We start from the raw sequence: 23,623 nt of genomic DNA, 5'->3' as shown, positions 1-23,623 counted from the left end.
CTGAAGTCAGTTGGTTGCTTTGGCCACGACTTCGTGTGAGTCATTTAAAAAGCAGCAGACAGATGCAGGGCAGCAGGCAGGGAGAAATTCTACATGTCTGCCAGCTTTTCCCGCAGCAACACATCAGTGGAGAAACAAACATACAACAGCTACTAAGGTTAGAGGAGAAAAGAGAACTGTAGCATTATTACTATTATTATCAAGCACTTTACATACTGGATCTTTGTACTCCAAACATCATTCATGAAATCTCGTCTTCCGGCTTCTTCCCACAGCCCAAAGACCTGCTGGGGTTAATTGGTGATTCTAAATTGCCTAAGCAGGTTGACAGACTGGTTTCCTGTGAAGGTGAACTCTGCCTTCACCCCAAATCAGTTGGGATCCTACAGAGGATAAAGTGGTGTATAGACGTTGGATGGATGGATGCTCCCAGCTGGTTACTTGCCTCTGTGGGTCCAACACTAGCAGAGGATGAAAACTGTTGCAGTAAAGAATGGAACCTGATGAAAACCTCCACGTGTCCACGGATGATAGCAACCCCGACCGTGGAATTAAAACTACTAAATCTGCAGCTTTGATAAACACCCTGGTGATTGTGTTTCATCTCCCCAACATCGACTGGAAGAAAGCTCAGTTAAAGCCATTACAATGAGGGGAAAAAAAACTTCTTGCGCCGGATGTTTGGTTTGCTGAACAGAAGGCGATGCACAGCTTCACACACGGATAAACATGCAGGTGATTAGGTCAGTTGACAATTACTCCAAGATGGAGATCCTTAATGCAGTTAGCACAGCGTCTGTTCCAGGAGGGTAATTTCCAGGGAAAACAAACTGTGCAACATTATCAATCTGTTTGAGGTTTTTTTATTGCTTCCATGAAATGTAATCATTCTACATGCTGTTTGCATCATTTTTCACAAATATCTTCAAATTTTATCCATATCTGTCATCTTTTTCAGCTTTGGATACAATTTAAAATGATAAAATTAGGTTCTGTTGCACAACATTGTCAGTAAATTGTGACAACTTGACACAAGTGAAGTTTAAAGTAGAACTGATGTCCTGCTGGATCAAAGCGCTCAAACTGGGTCAATCAACATGTGTCACATCGCGTGTTAAAGTATCGGTGCGTGCAATAATTGTGCATCTCCACCCATGTGTGGCCGAAGGTTTACATGTTTGCACGTCTCAGTATTACAGTTCATTACTACCAGGATTCCCTTTTCAGACATGAGATACGTAACGTCGCTCCTTCATCAGTCTGTTTAAAGTCACAGCAGTCTGTCATTAACATCAGCTTTAGACACCAGAGCAACAGACACAAACAAATAAACACAGGGAATAATTTTAATCTGACAACAGCTTATCAAACTGTCTAAACTATCAGCCTAGTTTATTTATGATCCACGTGTGATCATAATCTAACTACTACTTTACCAACAATAAAATAAAAACATACTGATGGTTGTGATGGAACTCAACCTGAAGCCACAACAACACATGATTCAGCTGCAGCTGACAGACTGTGACTCATGTCTGAGGTGAAGAAAATTACACCACAGTGCTGAATGAGGATCATAAATATATACATGACAAGCCATAAGTTTTAACATCTTAAGACCTGCCGTCCACATATGTGGACATGTTTTTGTTTTTGGATTTTTTTTCCAAAAGGACATATTGTTAATACTAATAATAATGCTAATATTACTGCTTCTACTACAACTAGTACTAATAATAATAATGATAGTAAAAACAATGTAAATTTAATTTAAAATATATATATATATTTATATAATGGAAATGTAATAAACATAATTGTCAGATATTAGATATTATCGAGTTATTATATTTATTGGTTACTCCTTATCCCAAGTAAGTAGAAAAAAAATAAAACACAAACCAAAGCTCGGGTCTTACGAGGTTAATACACCCCAATTTTTCCTGTTTTTATTGGAAATGATGCATGTTAGTGTCTTATTGTACTCTGAAATGAAAGCACAAAACAAATAAACAAACGAAGTAAAAAAAAATCAATGTAGAAACCAAAATGCATTCTAAACTTTTGACTCATCAAAGGAGCCACCTTGAACACACTCATGGCATTCTTTCCACACTAGAAATGAAATATTCTTCAGAAAATTCTGCCCAACTCTGCTGCAGAAGTTCCCTTAAATGTGTGGTTCTTGTAGGTTCTTTGCTTTCATTCTTCTGTCCACTGCATCCCAAACCAGCTCCACGAGGTTTAAGTCTGGAGACTGTGCTGCCACTCCATGTTTTCAATCTCACCATCTTATTCTTCTTTCCTAAGGTAGTTCTGGCAGAGCTTGGACTTCTGTTCTGGGTAATCATCTTGCTGTTGGATGAACCCCTGACCAACTAGGAACCAGAGGGTACTGCATGGGGCTGTGGTAGCCATTTTGGCTCAGGATATCTCTCACTCTATGTCCATTATTTTTCAGTTTTGGATAACCTTACCTTTTTGTTAACCTCTGGCAGTTCACCACTTACCTTTGTACCATTTCAAGCTATTCATTGGCATTGAACTACTCAAACTTATATAAAAAATGGAAAAAACTGGGGCGTTTTAAAACTTTTAACCAGTAGTGTGTAGATAAAACGGAGGTGTGCTCTCTTTGGAGACGCTCAAATGGATCCTGTTGCTGTCTGATGCTGCAGTTATTTAATAAGCTCAGACAAAACTCCTACAAACAGCTGGAAACAACAAATAAGACTTCAGTCACTGTAGGCCAAAAGCTCAAAACCTGGATGACAATTGTGATTGGTGGATCTATAATCTGACTTCACAGTAAAGTTTGATTTTCATGGACATTTCAGTTTGCAACAGATGTGAAAATGTTGTGCAAACTGAATGGGATAGGTATTTTGTGATCGTTTTTGGACCAATATTGGTGCTGAGATGTCAAAACAGAAAAAAAAATCGCTTCACACAACTTTAAAAAGTTCTCGGCCTCTCCCCCTAAAAAAAAGAGCCGTAACTCCCATTTCGGAGCACAACTGGATACTATGAAGCCTCATTCAGTCATGAAACTAACACATTCAGACGCTATCAGATTAATGGAAAAAAGTGCTCGTCTCCACCTCCGCCTACCTCTGGTCTCCAGCTCCTCGTTCTTCTTCTCCGTCTGCTCCAGTCGTCCCTCCACCTCCTTCTTCTCGACCTCCAGGAGCTCCAGCTGCCTCTGCAGAGTCTCCAGCTGCTTCTTCACACAGCTCTGCTCCAGCTGGACCTCCAGGCTCTGCACCTACACACACACACACACACACACACACACACATAAACACGCTGTGGTTTATGATTCATACTGCAACCGACCACCAGGGGGCAGTCCAGATGTTTTAGCATCACTCAAAGGGTTGTCTTGTGAGACCATTCTGTGCTGCAGAGTGATACGGCTGCACCATGTTATATTTCTGCTATGCTGGAAACAGCTGATTTTTAATGGAATATCTACATAGGGGTACAGAGGAACATTTCCTGCAACCACCACTCCTGTGTTCTAATGCTACATTGTGTTAGCTAAAGGCTCATTGATGATTAGAAAACCTTTGTGCAGTTATGCTAACATATGACTAAAAGTGAGAGTTTTTATGGAAAACATGAAATTGTCTGGATGACCCCAAACTTTTTCAACAGTAGTGTACATTCCATGAGTTTTGGGAACAACCAGAAAATCTACAAAAAAAGAGGAGGTAGTTTTGGGGCTTTACCGTCTGCTGATGCTGCAGACGCTCCTCCTCCAGGGTTTTGGTGACAGCAGCGACGTCCTCCAGAGCCTTCAGAAGCTGAACGCTGGGCTCAGCACTCTGCAGCAGCAGCATGCTCTGCCTGTTGGCCTCCTTCTGCTTCACCAGCATCTGCAGGAGGCAAATGAAGAAGAGGGTGGAGGAATGGAAACTTGCATCTTGTACATTTTTACTGTCGACAAACCACCCCAGTCTGTCCATGACATGCAGAGTCTGCTTCGATCCTGCAGGCTTTTCAGTTTTCAGGTCAGTAAACACCAGATTCAGGACAATTCGTTAATCAGCTACAAGGTTATCAACACACACATCAATTACCAACACAGCAATGCAGGTCAGTGTTTATCACTGAAGCTAAAAGCAGCATCACTAATTATGGGATCAGAGTGAAGGACTTATTTTGAGAAAGGAGCCCAAACTCTGAATGCAGATTATGCAAAGTGGTAAGATCATGTTCCACAGCTGCCACATGACAAGACAGCAGGAATCAGTCTTTTTTATGAATCATATATAAGATCTGCCATTGTGTTTGCTTGTGATATTTTAACACGGCAAAACTATAAAGCTGCAACTGTGTAGAGAAGGCACTCATCAGTTTCTCCAATGACGACATATAATAAGAATAAAGACAGCTGCTGTAAGTAAACAGCATACATCACATTACCTGCCCAGTGCCACAGTTAGAGGTGAGCTAGTGATTAAAGTGGAGCACACAGCAGCTAAAGAAGCACTTATTTCCCTCAGGAGTTGGTCGAGACCAAAAACAAACTGAATATCAGGTGGATTTTCTATTTAGTGTTTTCTATTTATCAAAAAATCGCTGCGATACCACTGATATGTGCAATAATGCCATTTTTTCGAACAATTTTGGTATATTTTCATTCAAAGTTTGCGCTACGTTTGCTGCTGTAACATTGCAAATCTCACTAGTGTGAGGTTAATAAAGGCTTTTCTTATCTCATGATTGTTGGTGTGTATCTTCTGTGGCAGTAGAATGGTAATATCAGAGCTGTAAACAAGCAATGATGGCGTTATTTGGTTGTTTTTCTGACCGCTGGTGTCCAAAAGTGCGGCTGTTTTCTCTTTATTCACGTGTATATCCAGGTTTTTTTGCAGCAGCAGCGTGCTGCATCACGTTGTCTAGACTTCACCTTGACAGCAGCGTGTGTCTGTGACCTTTTCTTTACCTCGTGGGCGTACGTCTCAGCTTGGACTCTCAGGCTCTGCTCCAAGTCAAGCTGCTCCTTCATGCCGTCGTACTCCTGAGCCGCCATCATGGAGACTACGGAGAGAATAAGAGCAGGTGAATTTCATTTAAACAGATCTGACAGCTTGTTTGTTACCATGGGCAAAAACCTTGGATGCATGAGAAAAATAGCATGCTAGATTTAAAGATGTGGTCCAAGGTTCGGGGCAGAAATAAATTAAGCTAATGCGGAAATGCCACATGCAGTTCTATAAATGTCCACTAGAGGCTCCAAAAGTGAGTCAATCCCCAAAGATGTTAAAATATCCAACCTTACAGCAGAAATAAACATGCTACGGCCTCTAAAGCTAATTTCCCAGTACGCTGTGTGGAATTTTAAATAATCACATTCAGGCTTAACGTTATGTAACTTTAATGGCATGGCGGCTTTGAGGACAGTCCATGGCCTCAGCTCTACTCACGCTTCATCTCTTTGCTCATTTTTGGATTAGTCATAGGTTACTAACAGTTCAGGCTCACTGCAAAAATGGCAACAACTAGAGCCACCAACCTACACCTCAAAACCACCGCACAGGAAACCTACTGGAGAGGGTTCTTCCACCTTTAAATACAGTCCAAACCAGGCACATTATCCAGCTTTCAGTTTTGCTTCACATTATACGGACCACTGCTCATGCAGATCAGAGTGGAAGCCTGTGTTCAGATGAAGGTGTCGACAGTTTGATGTACATCTCCTTTATGATGGCTGTCTATGAGGAAAATGTGTTGTGGGCTGCAGTTTGCTTTGTTGCAGTACCACAAGCGTCCACTAGGCCCCCCTTAGTGTCTTAACAACAGTCCAGAGTTACATCTATGACATTTAAAGTCAAGAAGGGTTTACTTTAAAGGGAATAAAAACATTTTATTTTGCTTTTCTGTAATTTAAAAAGCAATTTATGACGCACAAACATCTACAACACCATCCAATCCACATTATGCTAACTTAGTTTTGTCTGTGTACTTATCAGACACAAATATTACTAGGGCTGGACTGAACAGCAGTTTCTGGGCTCCAGATGTCCGACAGCATTGCATGGCTAGCAGCTGTCACTTTGAGTTACCCAATGGTGTGAATGCTCTCCAACGTGGACGTGCAAGGCAGTACCTTCCCTACCATGACATTAGCGGGGCTTCAGTTCAAAAGCATCTAGAGCTTGTGGGAAACCGTGCTTGTAAAGAGGCCAGAACAAACACTGCTAGACTGCTTCTTAAAAAACTGAAGGGACTCACAGCATCAGTGGGGTTTTGAATGAGGTTTTCTTAGTTGTCAACCAGAATCTGGATTTCACAGTTCTGTGTGCCGTGACTTACCTCTGTTGAATCTCTTGATGGTTTTGCTTTGCTGGTCGACTGTTTCACGAAGCTGCTTCATCTCCGTCTGATCTTTCTCCGACTGCGAGCAGGGAAAGAAAATTCTTCAAAAAAAATGATGCTATTCGCCCATTTATGTAACTGAAATGTTGAAGACTGGATGTCTGTCATTGACAACTACAAATTTTAAGATTGGTGCATCAGAAAATCTGAGTTATCAGACACCACACGCAAAACAGAATTATTGTTTCATGTGCTGTGAGACGTTTTCATGATGTTTTGACTCCAGCAAAACCATGAAGAAACACAGGAGTTACCTGTGCAGTCAGCTCTTCTATCCGTCGCTGCTGTTCGTGAATCTGACACATGAAATTCTTCTTGTCCTCCAACAAGCTGTTCACCGTCTCCCTCAGTTCTGATGGAACAACGGAAGTCTTTTTTAATGTATAACTGTAGCAGCCTACACGGTGTCCACATGTAGTAACTATTTATTATGAAGTGCGCTAATTACGAGGGCTGGCCCGAATAGTGGTTTCTGGTCTCCGAATATTCGGCCCTATTAAACACGAAGACACGTCTGGTCTCCCGGACGCAAATTTTACACACTGCCTTCGTTTTGTCTTCAGTTAAACTGAAGAATTCCCAAACAACGGAGGTCTTCAGCATCTTGTCTATGTCTTGTTTATGAAACGAAGTGAAGCATGACGTCAAGAGTCGACAACCACCTGGCCATTCGGATGGCGGGGCGAATATTCGGATACCAAAATTAATATCCGGATACCGCCGTAGCTAATGAATATTCGGATATTCGGGATATTCGGGTCCAGCCCTACTAATTACAAAATGTGAAAAATGGGATTCGGGCTCCCTGGCCAACCACAGTTCAATCCATGCCAGCATGAAGTTCAGATGTTGTTGCGGACTATAAATTCTAGGTATTGTACCTTTAACCTGCTGCTGGTACTGGCTGAAGTTGTCGGGGCTGCTGTCGGCAACGTCTGCAGCGTCTGCAGCGTCGGCCTCCAGGGCGATGCAGTCGGTAATGCTGGGAAGCAGCTCGTCCAAACACGGCCGAGAAGACATGCTCAGGTACTTCAGCTTTCTGTTCTCACAGTTCAGCTGGAGGTCAACAGTCACAGAGGTTGATGGTAAGAGCAACACACTGAAGTCACAGACGTCAAGCTTCTCAAAGTTTTACACTCCCCAGAATGTAATGGATCTTGGTTTTACTTTTTTTTATATAACGTTGCCCCGATCCAGCCTTAAACATTGGGACTGGAAGACGAATAAAGCCCTTTTTTACCTGTTTGGTATCTGCACAAACCTAAGCCTGATGGATGTCTACGTCTGCCGTCACACTTTTCCTATATTTGTGGGATTTTTATAAAACAATCAGCAGCTTATGTCTGAGAAAATATTTACATTTAACATGCGACTGACGGAATAATCATTTATTAAAATGGTTAGCAAAATAATCATTAGTTGATTAGTAATCATTTCATTCACTAATCATTCCAGCTTTACTGTATAAATGTGCAAAACTCTTACTTTTAATCTTTTAAGTAAATTTCCCTGATTATATTTCTACTTTGGTGACATTTTCAGCACAGTTTTACTTGTAATGGAGAATAATTACAGTGTTGTCCTTTTATTTCAGTGGCAGCATTTTAACATCAAACTCGGGCTGGCCCGAATAGTGGTTTCTGGCCTCCGAATATTCGGGCCCTATTAAAGACGAATATTCGGATATTCGTTCTGCCGAATATTCGGATACCAAAATTAATATCCGGATACCGCCGTAGTGAACAAATATTCGGATATTCGGGATATTCGGGTCCAGCCCTACATCAAATATAAATTATTTACCTGTTGTAGCTACTCCTAAAGATTACTTAAGTTTAGTATATGCACACAGATCTTGCTGTAACTGACAGAAGAAATGTAGTCAAATCGTCCCCATGCAGAGTCATCCTGACTCATCCGTTCCCCCTGTTCTCCTGCTAATGCCAGCTGAACCCTGATAATGCTAATCTTACAGCATTGATTAGGGAGTGTTCGTGTGTGTGTGTGTGTGTGTGTGTGTGTTCTTGTACTTGCTACATGGTGAGTACCATTTTCTGCATTTAACCATCAAAGTGAGGACAGTTTTACAAAGTGAGGACATTTTGGCCGGTCCTCACTTTGAAACAGCCATGTTTGAGGGTGAAGACTTGTTTTTAGAGAACAGGTATGAATTGAGGTTTGGTTAGGGTTAGGGTAAGGATTAAGTTTAGGCAATCAGTTGTGATGGTTAAGGTTAGGGTAAGGCTCTAGGAAATGCATTACGCCTATGGATGTCCTCACTAAGATAGAAGTACAAACATGTGCGTGTGTGTGTGTGTGTGTGTGTGTGTGTGTGTGTGTGTGTGTGTGTGTGTGTGCGCGCGTTTGTGTGTGTTTGACCTTTGTGGCCAGGGCCTCTGCATTCTCCCGACAAGACTTCTCGATCTCCAGCTGAGTCTGCAGAACGCTCACCTCCTCAATCACCATCTGAGAGACTGAGGGAGGAAACACACACACACACACACACACACACACACACACACACACACACACACAGAGTCAGTAACATCACATTGACTTACATTCATTTTCTGGACACTTAGTGGGGATCAATCTGTTCTGTTTCCCTTCTGAAATAAACAGTTTACGATTACAACTGATGCACCCGACTGGTTGCAGGTATTTTGGTTGAATTTAGACAGCAGAAACGAATGATTAATGTGCTTAAAACCTCCACTAACACTAACAGCTAGGATAAAAGCGAGCCTGAGGTTGACAGGTCTGACGCTTGCAGCTGTCGAACGTGTCACCAGAGCTCAGCCGCTCCTCGGTTATTTTAAAATGACCCAGATCTGAGACTTTGGGGGAAAAAAAAATTCTCGACTGCGAGGAGAAACTCGGTGTGATGAAGCAGCTCTGCCATCGTGTCAAATAAAAATCTTCCTCATTTCCTTTCTGTCCTCAGCCTCCCACTGTTTCTTCTGCTGCATGTTTGTAGCCAGAATTTATAGCAGTTTTAAATACACGCGTCTCGTGTGCTTTTCTACTTCCTGACAAACCCGAGTAAATCAGGGTATCGGATGAAGTCGCCACGAGGATGAACTGTCTCTCCATCCTGACTTATCGTTCCAGTGTCCTTGTGGCGACAAAGATCGTATTACAGCCAGCAGGAGGCTGCCGCTTACATCTCAGATCCATTAACACCGTCCTTCCTGGTCGATACACAAGCCCCAAATCTGATTATACTGATCACTCACACGACTGAGTGTTGTTGTCCCAACCTTTACCAGAGACGCTCCAACAGCTTCAAGAAAAAACAGCTAATCCAGGTAGTAAGTACTGCAAATTGACTTAAATACACTTAGTTATGTCATAGAATAGAATAGAGTAGAATAGAATAGACTTTTTTGCCATTTGCACGGGTACGTTACAGTACAGGTGCATTGAAATTCTTTGTGCGTTTTTTCGTGTCCATTTTTTTTACAGGCACAAAAATGGTACCAATAACAATAAAAAAAATACAAATATGTATTCTAAAAAATAAAATAAGTACACATTATAAAGAAACAGCATTCTGTATAAAAAAAAGTGTTAAAAATAAACGTCCTGAGAAAGCAAATTGCCCATGTTTTGTGGTGTAATGAAAATTAACCAAATCTAAGCTTGTCTAAGCTTCGACGTGGCTCATTTAAAAAATGACATAAACAAATAGTTTGCACTAGATCCTGCAAATAAATAAATAAATAAATAAATAAATAAAATTCTGTACATCCTGCTGTAACTGAGAAGCCCTGTCCGAGCCAGCTGTGACCAACAGCCACGTAACAAAAATTCAAAACATGCAAAACAATAGCATAAATGCAGCGTGGCTCTGAAACAGCAAACAGAGGAGCAAGTTGTTGGACGATACGTTCCACAACAGGAGTGTCAAACTCATTTTGGTCCAGGGGCCGCACACGGACACAGGTTAGCAGAAGGCTGCAGAAATCGTAAGCAGCTAATAACACGCTGCCAAGTATTCATTTTACTGCTGGTGTCGGTTTCACACAGAACAGAAGCACAACTATCACTCCATCCTCAGTGATTCTGTTGTGATACAGTAATGCTGCCATGTTCAAGAGACGTGATCAAAGCAAAACTGCACTTTCATCTTCACTGTAACCGTATACAAGACTGTAATTTTTGAGAGTTGCAGTTAAACCTGATGAAAAGCACAATAAATAAGACGTTAAGAAAGCCAACTTTGACGATGTACACCTTTTAAATTGATGTTTGGTTTACACAGTGTAATGATATTTCTTTTATGGAGAATGAAACAAGTCACATGACCACAGTTTAGTTATGGGCCACACCTGTGGGATTGTGGGTAATTAAATAAGGCTACAGAGGGATGCACCAACATTGCTAGAGAGGAAACGATATGGCCTAAAAATAAAACTGCTCTGCATGGCCTCTAAGTTGTATTTGTTTGTGTTTATTGGCATTTCTTGTTGATTTTTTTTTGTATGGATGGTTTTAACCCATTGTTGATCCAAACTAGCACATTGGACCCGTCTAATGACTGAATCTAGCTTGAATCTGCCTAATTAGAGATGCTTTTTGTGAAACTTTGCGTATTTGAAATGTCTGGATGTCTTTTCTGTTCGTAGTTTCCACGGTGTCGGCAGACTGAGGAGAAAAATAAACGTTAATAGACGTCTGCAGTTACATTCATGATTCAGCTATTGGCATGTTCACATGGACAGATGAATTAATTTCAATAGAACAAACAAGGAAGATGTTTTTTGATCACTAGTTGATTCAGAAATGCATCTTGAGATGGAAGTACTAAAATAGTTGCGTTTTTCTGTTGCTAGCTTAGAGATTGTCCTTCAAAAATGTCTTTTGTTGTCCAATTTTAAGATACAATCTCCTGGGTGATGGTTGTATAACTTCTTTTAAGTTTTTTGCAGGAGACAGATTAGCAAATTTCACAACTTAGAAGATTTTGGCTAGAGTTTTGCAGTCAGTTACCAGTTTTGTTCATTCACAATTGACCTTCTGCTCTTTGTGTGTTCTGCAGCAGAAACTGTATGATGTCACAGAATATCGCTCCGACAATAACATCCCGATGACAACAGCGACCGCAACCCAAACCTGTATTTGTCTGAGGCCTGCAGGTGCTCTGAGCTCATTGCGCTTCATCCTGATTCAACCTTTACATGCAGGTGAAGCTCAAAGGCGGCATGACGAATGCTTCTGATGATGCAGCCTGAACGCAGCACAAACAGCAGTAGTTGTGTTCAGGGATGCTTTTAGAGAGCAGACTCTCTCCAGGATATTACACTCCAGCGGCAGCCTTCCATGTATCGATCTGACTCCTGAAGCCCAGAGAGCTGATGGCGTCTGAAGCTGAGCGATGCATCTGTTGGAGATCCAAGCCCATTATTTGATTTTCAAGCCAAAAACGCACAGAAAAAAAACAACAAAACCTAGACTGTGCGTATTTTAGACATACTGCAACAGCTGCTGCAATTCGTTGTTGTGATTTAGTCAGAATGGATCTGAGTCAAAATTCACAGTTTTTTTTTTTAAAGACACACGGCTGCCTTTTTAAGTGTTTCACAGCCAGTAAAGGTTCCTTTGAAGGATGAAGGACAAGAAAATGCTTGAAAAACGAAGGATCGCTTTAGTAAAGTGGTAAATAAACACTACTATCATATCAGAATTGGTTTTATTGTCACTATACAGTGTGTAATGAAACTGCAGGTGATTTCTCTCATACACAATTAACATACTGGACATAAATATGTAAAAAAAACAAAGGAAATGTATGAAAATAGTGCCAGACAGAATTTCCCTTCACTGTTTTTACCAAATGTAAATGTTTGAGTAATTTATTTTTCACTAAAAATACCTAAATGTCTTTTTTTTTTACCCCGACAGATATTCTGATTTGATTTGTGATCTATTATTTTAAATGTAAATTTGTAAACCCATTAATATGACAGTTTAACCTCTGTCAGACACTCTGGATCAAGTTGTTTTTTAAATTTTATTTGAGATTTCTATTTGAAATTGGTTACTTGTTTGTCTTTTGTCAAAAATAAATTGGTTGTATTTTGTCTTTCTGCCTCGAATTTCCACCAGAAGTCATAAAATATTATCGAGGAAACAAATTAAAGAGTAAAAATCACAAATTACATTCTATAAAGTAATTTAAAGGATTTATTCCCACCAGATAAATGATCAAATTTTGCTGGTTTAGATAAATCTTCAATATTTTGACGGTTTGGGTGGACAAAATGTTGATATTTGTATTAAGTTAAACGTAGTTTATTAAAAAGGATTTACATTATCTGTCATGTTAGAAGAGGATACACTGATCTAGATCGTATTCTCAGTTATCACAGCCAATACCGGCCTCATATGACTAAAGGAGAAGCTTTAGTTGTATCAGACACATAAACTAGCGACATTTGAGCTTTCGTGATGTTTATCTGTGAGTCAGAGAGGTTCAGGGTTTGGTTAGAGGAAGCCGGAGTGAGGAAAGTGAGGACGATCTGAGTGAGGAAGACTACGGGGAAGGCTTCTGGATCTATTTTTAATCCCTCATTCGATGTTTAATGCCTTTGGTGGTGTGATTCCCTCGCAGCCAGAGACTCGTTTAAACCCCTCGGTCCCTTCAGTCCAATACACCACGGCCGATCGACCTCCGCTTGGCTGCACCGCTCTCCGGCTGCAGCTCTGTGGGTCAGATGCTGGTCGGGAGGTGGAGACGGTGGAGAGCGGGTCATGCTCCGCTATTTATAGCTCTGGTTTCATTCGGATGAATTTTAGGAGGGAAGCCGTCAGCAGGGGAACACTGGAGAACCGTCCACGAGCTAATCATGTCCAGCATTAACATGTCACTGCTGATGTTCCTCCATTTGAGAAGGTCAATCTTGTGTATGTTTTCGCATTTTTATCCAATAAACTTGAATTAGCATCTTGCACTTGTACGCCTCCAGCAACCAGTTTACACGCACATTAAATATATGAAGTGAGGACTTTGGAAGATAAAAACTGTTAAATTCCTTATACAATACTGTTAAAGAAGTATTTGCCCCCGACAGAACTCTTCTATTTTTGCATATTTGTGAAACAAGAATCCAGATGAACATCTAAAGATCTGCAGACCTCACTGGCATCAGTTAAGGTTCGTCTACATGATTCCACAATAAGGAAGACTCTGGAAGGACATGGATCCATGGGAGAGTTAAAGGATCAAACCACTACTGACCAAGAAGAACATAAAAGTTCATCCAGCATTTCCAAGATTTTTGGGATAACATCCTGTGGACTGATGAGTCAACAATGGAACTTTCTAGAAGACATGAGTCTGTTCCATCTGGTGTAAAGCTAAGACTCCATTCCACAAGAAGAACATGATACCAGCAGTGAAACATGGTGGTGGTAGTGTGATGGTTGGAGGACCTGCATGACTTGTCATCACTGATGGAGCCATGAATTCTGCTCTCTATCAGAAAATCCTCCTGGAGAACATCCACCATCAGTTCAGGACCTGAAGCTCAACACTAATGGGTTCTGCAGCAAGACAAAGACCCAAAGACCACAAGAAGTCCACCTCTGAGTGGCTCTAAAAGAACTAAATGAAGATTCTAGAGTGGCCGAGTCAAAGATGAATCCAACTGAGATACTGTGACAAAACCTTAAAAGGACAGTTCATGATGGAAAACCAGCAAATGTGACCAAATTCAAACTATTCTGCAGAGAAGAGTGGAGCAGAATTCTTCCATGGTGATGTAAAAGACTGATCAGAAGCTGGAACAAACATTTAACTGCAGTTTTTGCTGCCAAGAGACCAACCAGTTATTAGGTTTAAGGGGGCAATTACTTTTTCACTGGGATGAAAGAGATTTTCAATAAATCATCATTTAAAAACTTCATTTTGTGTTTTGTGGGTTATCTCTGTCTAACCTTCAATATACATAAATATTAGTTTGATGATCTGGAACATTAAAGTGTGAGAAATATGCAGAAATAAAATACTTCTGTAGGGGGGCAAATACTTCTTCACAGCAGCGTATGTGTTCACATGTTTGGCCCATAAAACTGATTCTAAAATGTGGATTCTTCAACCCAGTAACACAGCCAGCAGAGTTTCAGGACAACCGTAAAACGTGTGAGAACAATGACCACATGTGAAATATGGTCAGAGTTTCTAAGGAAAATGTCAGTAATGGTGCTGAAAAATGTGCAAAAATGGGTTTCTCCAGAAAATTGTAACCTCACTGTGAAGCTAGTGGCAAATATCCGTAAATTAATGACATAAAAATAGTGGAATTTTATGGTGAAACGTAAAAGAACAAAGTGGTATTTGCAAAATTACAGATTTTTGAGGTATTGGTCTGTTTTTTGGGGTTTTTTTTAGCGTTAACATATGAAGTAATTTTTGTATTTTCTGTAAAAAAAAAACAAATTATTCATACAAATTACAACTAAAAACTGTCTTTTATTTAATATTATTATAAGAGACGCACACATGTTGGACAGCAGAAGTCAGAACTCTCATATTTTGGCATTTTTATCTTAAAAATAAATTGAAATTGTTGCTGTAATATTCTGCCATGTCCGACTACATTTCCTGCCTATGCGATAAATAAAGTCTTTATATCTTCAGCAGGAGAAGCCAACTGGTGATAATCTAACAGGCGAAAGACAGAGCAGCAGCGTTTTTGTTTTGCGCTGCAGCTGGTGGAAGCCTCTCTCTTGACGAAACGTGCTATTAGCAGACGATTCAGAGGATTAGCCAACGGTCAGCACATCATCCGTGAGCAACGTGGAAATCCCTCTGCAGAGTGTTTAAACAAAGCTGGACGGGGAATTAGAACAAGCCAAGTGAGCTGATCGCCTCCCTTTCTCGCCAATACATGAACTCTGCGACACATAAGTGACAAAATTTGCTGCAAAAATACTGGAGTGTTAATGGCAGCGGCGTTTAAGCTGCAACGCTAAGCTAAGCTCTGAACAATAGGCGCACTAATGCCTTCAAGAGCCGCTCCGAGCTCCGTCTTCAGAGGTTCAGAGCTCGGGGTAAATGTGATGTGTTGTGCATTTCAGGATTCTTAGTTTGGGGGGAAAAAGATCCAGTGAACTCCAGAACAGCTGCAGAACCACCGACTTTATGATGAGGAGCATCAGCAATAATAACGACATTTAGGAAATTCAGTTTTTAGTGTTACTTCTGCAGATTCAGAGGACTCAAAAATGATGTGAAAAATAACGCAAATGCAATGATTTGAATGTCTTCTGATTTTGGACATTTGAAAATGGCTGTTTGGGCTCTAGGAGTTTGTCAGGTTGATATTTTCTTCAGTTTTTCCCCCAATTTAAGAGATGAAGTATTTATTCAATAACTAAAACAAACTTTAGTTGCAGTGTCATTTTTAAACAAAAAAAATTGATGCCAGTATGAAAGCTACAAAATAAAACCATTGAGTAAAGCCTGGGATGAAAGCCAATAAGTCATTTAAAATGTTGACATGCTCACGCTCCCTTTAAACTCAAAATGACTTGATGTCAGTGTTGTGGCTGTTGGAGAAAATGATCCTTCTCCTGGTCACATGTTGGCAGCTTGTTGGTCCTCAGTGAGCTCTCAGCTGTAATTACAGTATTTCCAGTGGCTCTTGAATGCAGGGAAAGTGCAGCCACAGGCTTTTATCTAAGTACAGTGGACTGAATAACTAGGCTGTGCGAGATAACGGCGCTACGAGCGATCAGTTAGTGAAGCTGAGTGGCATCACGGTTGGCCTCCAGCTGCATGCAGCATTAGAAGACGTACAGTAAAGCTGGAAAAGTTCTGCTTCCTGTATTTCACCTACTAATTTTTGTTGCTCTTTCGGTTACATCAGTTGCACTTTTTCCAGTTATTCTTCAACACAGACATATGAAAACAACTCACCTCATTTATTTCCCTCTCTGATTTGAAACAAAAATCCCGCCCTGTGACGAGGCTTTGACACTCCGGTTTAATACAAAGCATGAACTACAGAGAGTACGGCATCATCAGCTCACGAACACGTAGCTGTACAGTAGCTGGAGGCAAGAGGCAGCTTTAACACAGAGGAACGACAATGTTCAAGAACAGCAAAAGTTCTGTTGTAAAGGTTCTGCTAGAGGCAAAGACACCTTTTGATAGACGTCTCCTTTCCAGAGACGGATCTTCAACTTTTTCTGAAAAACCTCCATTGGAAAGACGGTCATTAGTGCTCCATCAGTAGGCCAACTTCCTGTTCCTGCAGCTTTTATGTTTCTGTTTCTTAAAGTTGCATCTTCTTGCTGAGAGCAGTTTTTATGAAAATTAACTCAAGGCCACCAGAAACAGGTCAACATGTAATCACCAAATGGCTGAACTAGGAAGCCAGGTTAGTGGGTCAGCAGGTATGTTGGGCTGAAAGTCAGAGTTTCAGCATCATGAACCTGCTAGATCTCCATGGTAACTGATGCTGTGGAGTTAGATCTCCATGGTAACTGATGCTGTGGAGCTAGATCTCCATGGTAACTGATGCTGTGGAGCCAGGTCTCCATGGTAACTGATGCTGTGGAGCCAGATCTCCATGGTAACTGATGCTGTGGAGCTAGGTTTCCATGGTAACTGATGCTGTGGAGTTAGATCTCCATGGTAACTGATGATGTGGAGCCAGGTCTCCATGGTAACTGATGCTGTGGAGCCAGGTCTCCATGGTAACTGGTGCTGTGGAGCTAGGTTTCCATGGTAACTGATGCAGCGGGGCAAGATCTCCATGGTAACTGATGGTATGGAGCTAGGTTTCCATGGTAACTGATGCTGCAGAGCCTTTACAGGTAAAAAGGAAATAATAAAAACAAACTATAGGCAAATATATAGGCAAATAGTAAGAATAAAAAAACTAAATTGAATAAAGAGGTATAAAAGCATAGATTAAAATTTTCAGGGGTTGTTTCTGAATTCCAAGTGAAGAAAAATGTTTTTCAAGCCAATTTAATGAAGTATAGCAGCCAAAACCGTAATACCTGCCGACAATGCAAGACTTTTGGCCATTTTAAATGTAATAAAGCCAATAATGTAAGAAAGTTTTCTAACCAATAATGTAATAAGTTACATTATTTGTTTTATTTCATTTAAAATGGCCAAAATTAGTACGTTACCAGCTGCTACATGGAAGCTACCTCAATTTGAATTTAGTTTTAAACCAAATAATCCAGAATTGTAAATTGGAATTACATGCAATATTAAGTTATTGTTGCATTATTATATCAAACCGTCAAAATAATCAGCTGACGTTATATCTAAAGTAGGAAATTAGATTTTCTAGCTTGCTAATGTGTTTTTTGTTAAGCGGTGGGAGTTTAGAGAAGCATTGTAAGTTTATGTTTCTGTTGCTAAATAATAGGAGGATCAGCTCGGATGTGTGACAGATTAAATCCTCTCTCCGTGTGTTTGTCCAGGGAAGTGCTTTATCTCAGGGTCAGGTCGTGTTTTCACCGTTTTATAATCACTTAATCTGAGCTGAACTCACTCGGTCTGGCCTTTGAGATTCAAACGAGCCTGAAATCAAGTACCTGCAGGCAAGCCGAGTCTCCCTCATTAAAGCCATTAGAATACGACCATCAAATATGGAGGAGCAGGTAGAGAGGCCCTCTGAAGGCCGCCCCCTCCCACATCCCCATCCGTCCCCCATGTCTGCTGCTGAATAATTCATGTCGGGACGGTTTCAATAATTCATGTGAATAACATGACAAGCGCGACTTCTCTGGGGGGAAGGCGGTGAATGAATAAATGAGTGAATGAATGAAAGGCTGAAGTGACAATGAAAAGGAGGATTTGTGCTGACTCCGCTGAGGATTTTGGGTCCGGTTTTCCAAGTTTTTGATGCTTTTCTGACACAGTCTGACTCATATTTTGCTGAAACGGTGATAATTTGTTTGTCTTTCTGTGTCATTTACCATCAGCTACACCCACAAAGACGACCTAATTCATTCATTTATTTGGACGTCCATCTGCTGCTCAAGATTCAAGATTGAAGAGTCAAGACCACTATGATCATTTTACAGCTGCAGACAAAAATACAATGGAGTTATGGTGTCATTCCTTGAGTTTAGGGCTGGCCCGAACAGAGGTTTCTGGCCTCCGAATATTCGGGTCCTATTGAAGACGCATATCCAAATATTTGTTCCACCCCGCAACGTCAGGCGGCGGCGGCGGCGGTTTGTGGCGGAGACGGCCCGAATATTCGGATCCGTTCGTCTGGTCTCCCGGGTCCAAATATTCGGATACCAAAATTAATATTCGGATACCGCCATAGCGAACAAATATTCGAATATTCGGATATTCGGGATATTCGGGTCCAGCCCTACTTGAGTTAGAATGGAAAGATAAGATGAATAGAATAATATAAACAATAAAATGCACACAATAAGAAAATATAGGTTCCTGTGCTCATTTGGAGAATAAATACGACTAAAAGTCTGCAGCCCTGCAGTCACATTTGTGCTTTAAACCCCCAGCAGATTAAAAAAGTATACTATCTTTAACAAAAAAATAAATTCAGCAAAATAGCAGCACTATTTAGAGTAAGATGTGGTGGAAACAGACAGATAGAATTATCTAATTTCCAACTTTAAACAATGAATGACTCGTATCATGGAAGAAATATCAAACAGTAGCCTCAAATTATCTCTAAATTATCTAATTTTCATTTACAACCTTGTACTAGAATTGTTTGACCCGCTGTTGGGGGAAAAATCAGGAGGACAGTTCACCTTTCTGACAATCCATCCCGCTAAATTATTTCCTCGAAAGCCAGAAATGTCATTCTTGTAACGCGTCCCAACAAAGTCACCAAATTCACGAGGGTTCATCCTCAGAGGAGCACAAACATCTAACAACAATCCAACGCAGAGCTGCTGAGATAATCCACGCAGACTTCCCAAAAACACATGAATAAGTATAACCAGGTAAAACAGGTGACACTAGTCGGTAATATGATCAGCCCTGAGGCAGCACCAGCACTCCAGAGCTGAAAGGATTAGCTGATTAGTCGACTGGCAGATAATAAATGGGCAGCAATTTTGATTATTGACTAATAGTTTGAAGTTGTTTTTAGCTAAAACATCAAAAACAGAAATACTACAAATAAAAAAGGCCATTCATCTTGTCAAAAGAGAACATTTACGAGGTTCTTGCAGAATTTCTTAGAACCTAAAAATAATTTTAGGCCATAAAATGTCTTTTATTTGGCAGTTCTTGGAAGCTGATTGGACTTTGAAGTCGGTGTTACATTTATAACACTGAATTTGTTTTCAGGAGAAAACTAGTTTAGTAACCCTCAGATCATCGCGCCATTCTCATGGTAATTTAAGTACCTTTATTTTAGCTTTAGAACAATGTAGGCTATCCAGATTTTCCATCATTTGTTATCATAATACCTGCAGATTTTATGTATTAGCCTTTATATCAAGGAGATAAGTATTCAGTGTTATGAAATCGTTATGTTTTTGGCAATAAAGACATCTTTCATGCTTTTCTAGGACTCTGCGTAAGAAAATTAGGAATGAGAGTGGTCATGAAAAGTCTTATGCTGTTCCATGTTTACATCTGGAACATCACCAAAGTGATGCACGCGTCAATTACCCCATTGTGGGATTAATAAAGGCTCATTTTATCTTATCTTACATACTAAAAGTAAGCTTCCCCAGGCAAGATGGAGGTTATTGTTTCTCTTAATGGTTTATTTTATCAGTTATTAGATTCTGAAGGAGCGACTAATGAAATGTCACACTGAGGTGCAGCTCCAGATGGAGAACGTCTGGTTCTCCTGTTACATTTAAACAACAGCAGCTCATTTAGCCACAGAGACATGAAGGAAAGAAAATCATCATCTTGTGCAAAACGACTCCCAGTTGATGATCGTTTTGAAAAGCAAACATGCTTTTTCATGCATTATTTCTTTGCATGCTACACTTTTCCACTTTTGCTAAGTTTTTTGAGTGACTAAAGTCACTAAAAGGGAAATGAAATGATCCTCTACTAACTTTTCTACAGAGGAACCTGCAGAATGTTTACAAGTCTGTAGCCTGAATTCATTCTCTTAAAGCCAGATGGAGCCTCAAATGACTTTTAGTGCAACAAATTTATCTGCACGTCTAAAGCCTGCATTTATGAACCTGTTTTACTTCTAGAACTGATCATTAAGACCTGCATGCTGTCTTACCTCGGTGGACAGTCATGGTGTTATCTGCCTCCTTTGTAGAATCGATTATTGAGCTCCTCGTCATGTCGAATCAAAGGTTAAACTCCCCGAAACACGAACCCTTCGCTACGTTTGGCTAACAAACCTGACTGTCGTCATGGAAACGGCAACACCTCGCCCTCCCCTCCGGCCTTAAACTCTCCAAACAGAGGAGAAGGTGTCGGTGACATCAGGAGGAAAGGTGTGAATGGTGAGGGGGGAAGGAGGGGACGGTGTCGGCTGTCTGGTTGGAGGAGGGATGATGTGTCAGTCGACATGATATCTGGGTAGGAGCGTGTGGAAATATCTAAACTAATTTACCTTCAAAAGGATCATTTCAGTTTGTTACAAACTCCAAACAAGCCCAACAGGTTCATCAGATGATCCAAACCAAACTAAAACGTCACTAATGATTCTCCATATCATCAGTCTATAAGATGTCAAGCACTGAGGGTAATAATTTCCCAGTTTGCATTAATTTTTGCTTCTTTTTGATTGATAAGAATTGTTGAGCAGATATTGAACCGCGGGAAAGAAACAATACCAGCTTTCATTGATTTCAAGAAGGCATTCGACTCAATTGACAGAAATAAAATGTTCCAAATTCTACTGGCAGATGGAATCCCTTCACCTGTTGTTGAAGCAGTAAAAGTTATGCACATCAAACCATCTGCAGTAGTCAAGACTCTTGAGGGCAACGCAGATCTCTTCTCCATAGACACCAGAGTACTTCAAGAAGACCCTCTACACCTTTCGTCTCCATCATCTGCTTAGACTATGCACTGAGGAATACAATCTTGCCCTCTGATGGTCTGACCCTAAAGTATCGTCAAAGTAGACGTCCTCTCAGAACTTGCATTTGCAGATGACATTGCCCTCCAGGAAAACACTCTCAGTGACGTAGAAGACCTTCTGCATTGGGTGGAGCAAGAAGCAAAACAGATTGGACTCTTCCTCAGTGCTGGAAAGACAAAGTTCATGCACCTTAACCCGACATCTGAGGAGACATTTCATGTACTAGATGGGTCAGAAATTGAAAAAGTTGATGATTTCCTACATCTTGGAGGCTACACCAACACGACACATGATACAGATACAAAAACTGGTAAAGCTTGGAGAGCATTAAACTGCCAAAAACAGGGGTATCTCCAATTTAAAGGGCAAGCAAAATGAGAGTATTCAAGGCATGAGTGGAATCCATCTTGCTTTATGCATCTGACTCCTGGTCACGAACAAAGACACTCTCTAAAAGAAATGATGGAACTTGAACCAGAATGTTACGGATGGTACAAAACATCTCCTGGAAATCACACCTCACATGCTCACATCCACGCCTGTCAACCGTCATCAGGCGACGCAGACAAGCCGAGACACAACGAAGCAGCTGGTGGAATACTGCTATGGAAACCTGATACTATCAGAAGGACTGGAAGACCGAGCACTACAGCCATGGCCATAAGTTTGGACACAAGTACCATGACGCTTGTGAATCTTAGAAAATACCACAAAATTGTCACTTACAATATACAGCCATGGCCATAAGTTTGGACACAGCATGACTTATGTCTGTTTTGATGTCTATTACAGAACATAAGTATATTGTAAGTGACAATTTTGTGGTATTTTCTAAGATTCACAAGCGTCATGGTACTTGTGTCCAAACTTATGGCCATGGCTGTACGTTAAGGAAGGTGCTAGAAGATGATACTGGTCTGGAAGGAAAAGAACTTTAGACTGCAATCCTGAACAGAGGGAGTCACCAATTCCGTCGAATGCATTTGACTTGACTTTTGACTGATGTCACCCAGAAATTTTAGTCTCAGGAGCTCTGTTTTGTCGCCTGTTTGTCCGACTTGTGACATTTCCTGAACATCGTGCAGTTACATGTCACAATAACATTTTAATAGCAATTAAAGGGAGTCTGCTGCTAAATACTATTCCATAATAAAACTATAATTATGCTCTACAGGAGAATAAATGTCTGTACAAAACGTATTTGCAATCAATGATAAAGTTGTGGAAATAAAACCACAATCGTCACCCTGAACGTGTGCACAAGCATTCATGGCAATCCTTCTATAATTATTAAAGCTGCAGGGAGAGAGATCTAGCAAAGGATGCAGTAAATAAATGCATTTTCTACCATTTCTACCATCAACCCTGTGCGTTAAAATAAAGTTTAGAGACTGTGCAGAGACTCACCTCTCTTGATGTGTTTGAGTTGCCTCTCGGCCTCGTCTCTCTCCTCCGTCAGTCTGTTGCACTGCAGGAGAACGCATCAGATCAACCCTTTAGATCAGATTACACAACAGACTCCACACAGAGTACACTCACACCAACACACCGCTCATACACTGGAGACGTTACAAAGTGCCAGTTTCACCTCAAAACACCTTAAACAGAAAACGGTCCCCAGAAGGCAACACGCAGAAAACCTCCGTTTAACCTTGTGAGTGATGGGTACCGAGTAAATTATTCATTGACAGCGCATATTAATAATTCGTGCTGCCTTCAGTACCTGACAGGTCAGCCTGAACTTTTCCTCCTTCCTGTAAACGATGAGCTCAGCTATTACTGCGCGATTATCTTTTCCAGAGTTCAAGAGGCAGCTAGCAAGTTAGATCAGATGTCAATTACATCCCCTGTCAAAAGTTCTGAGACACTTTCTCATTCAAATAAATGAGAATCCGTCTCAAAACTTTTGACAGGGGGTGTATTACTAAATAACTATATACATATTTTTTTTTAAAAAAAGGGAGGATCACTGAGATAAAACTCTTTTTCAGGAGAGACCTGTGTACATTAATACACATTTAGGAAACACATGCACACACAAACAAGCCTATTATGACATTCTAGAGTCCTTCCATATAAAATCAACCAAATTATTTATTTTTTTAGCTATTTTACTGCAAATTAAAGGTCACATTTTACCTGCATTTCATATCAGGCTCATCTTTAAGCCACAATTCCTTTGGCGTCAAAGTCATTTTCAAATACATGCATAT

At 40.6% G+C, this 23,623-nt stretch overlaps 1 protein-coding gene across 4 annotated transcripts in view; it reads right to left on the bottom strand.

Moving 5' to 3' along the window:
* Positions 1 to 23,623, bottom strand: part of shtn3 (shootin 3) — a 45,073-nt gene that overhangs the window by 13,208 nt on the left and 8,242 nt on the right. For all 4 annotated transcript variants that reach the window (XM_051954482.1, XM_051954481.1, XM_051954480.1 and 1 more), the window contains exons 2-9: positions 22,818 to 22,878; positions 8,764 to 8,858; positions 7,266 to 7,440; positions 6,639 to 6,736; positions 6,322 to 6,403; positions 4,952 to 5,046; positions 3,732 to 3,878; positions 3,112 to 3,265 (exon numbers count right to left, since the gene is read on the bottom strand). In XM_051954482.1, coding sequence (XP_051810442.1) covers positions 3,112 to 3,265; positions 3,732 to 3,878; positions 4,952 to 5,046; positions 6,322 to 6,403; positions 6,639 to 6,736; positions 7,266 to 7,440; positions 8,764 to 8,858; positions 22,818 to 22,878 — 907 coding nt within the window. The remainder of the gene's footprint in view (positions 1 to 3,111; positions 3,266 to 3,731; positions 3,879 to 4,951; positions 5,047 to 6,321; positions 6,404 to 6,638; positions 6,737 to 7,265; positions 7,441 to 8,763; positions 8,859 to 22,817; positions 22,879 to 23,623) is intronic.

Source organism: Acanthochromis polyacanthus, chromosome 10, assembly GCF_021347895.1.
Source record: "Acanthochromis polyacanthus isolate Apoly-LR-REF ecotype Palm Island chromosome 10, KAUST_Apoly_ChrSc, whole genome shotgun sequence".
Taxonomy (NCBI): Eukaryota; Metazoa; Chordata; class Actinopteri; family Pomacentridae; genus Acanthochromis; species Acanthochromis polyacanthus.
The sequence above is the reverse complement of the archived record's forward strand: the minus strand, read 5'-3'. Positions and strand labels throughout refer to the sequence as shown.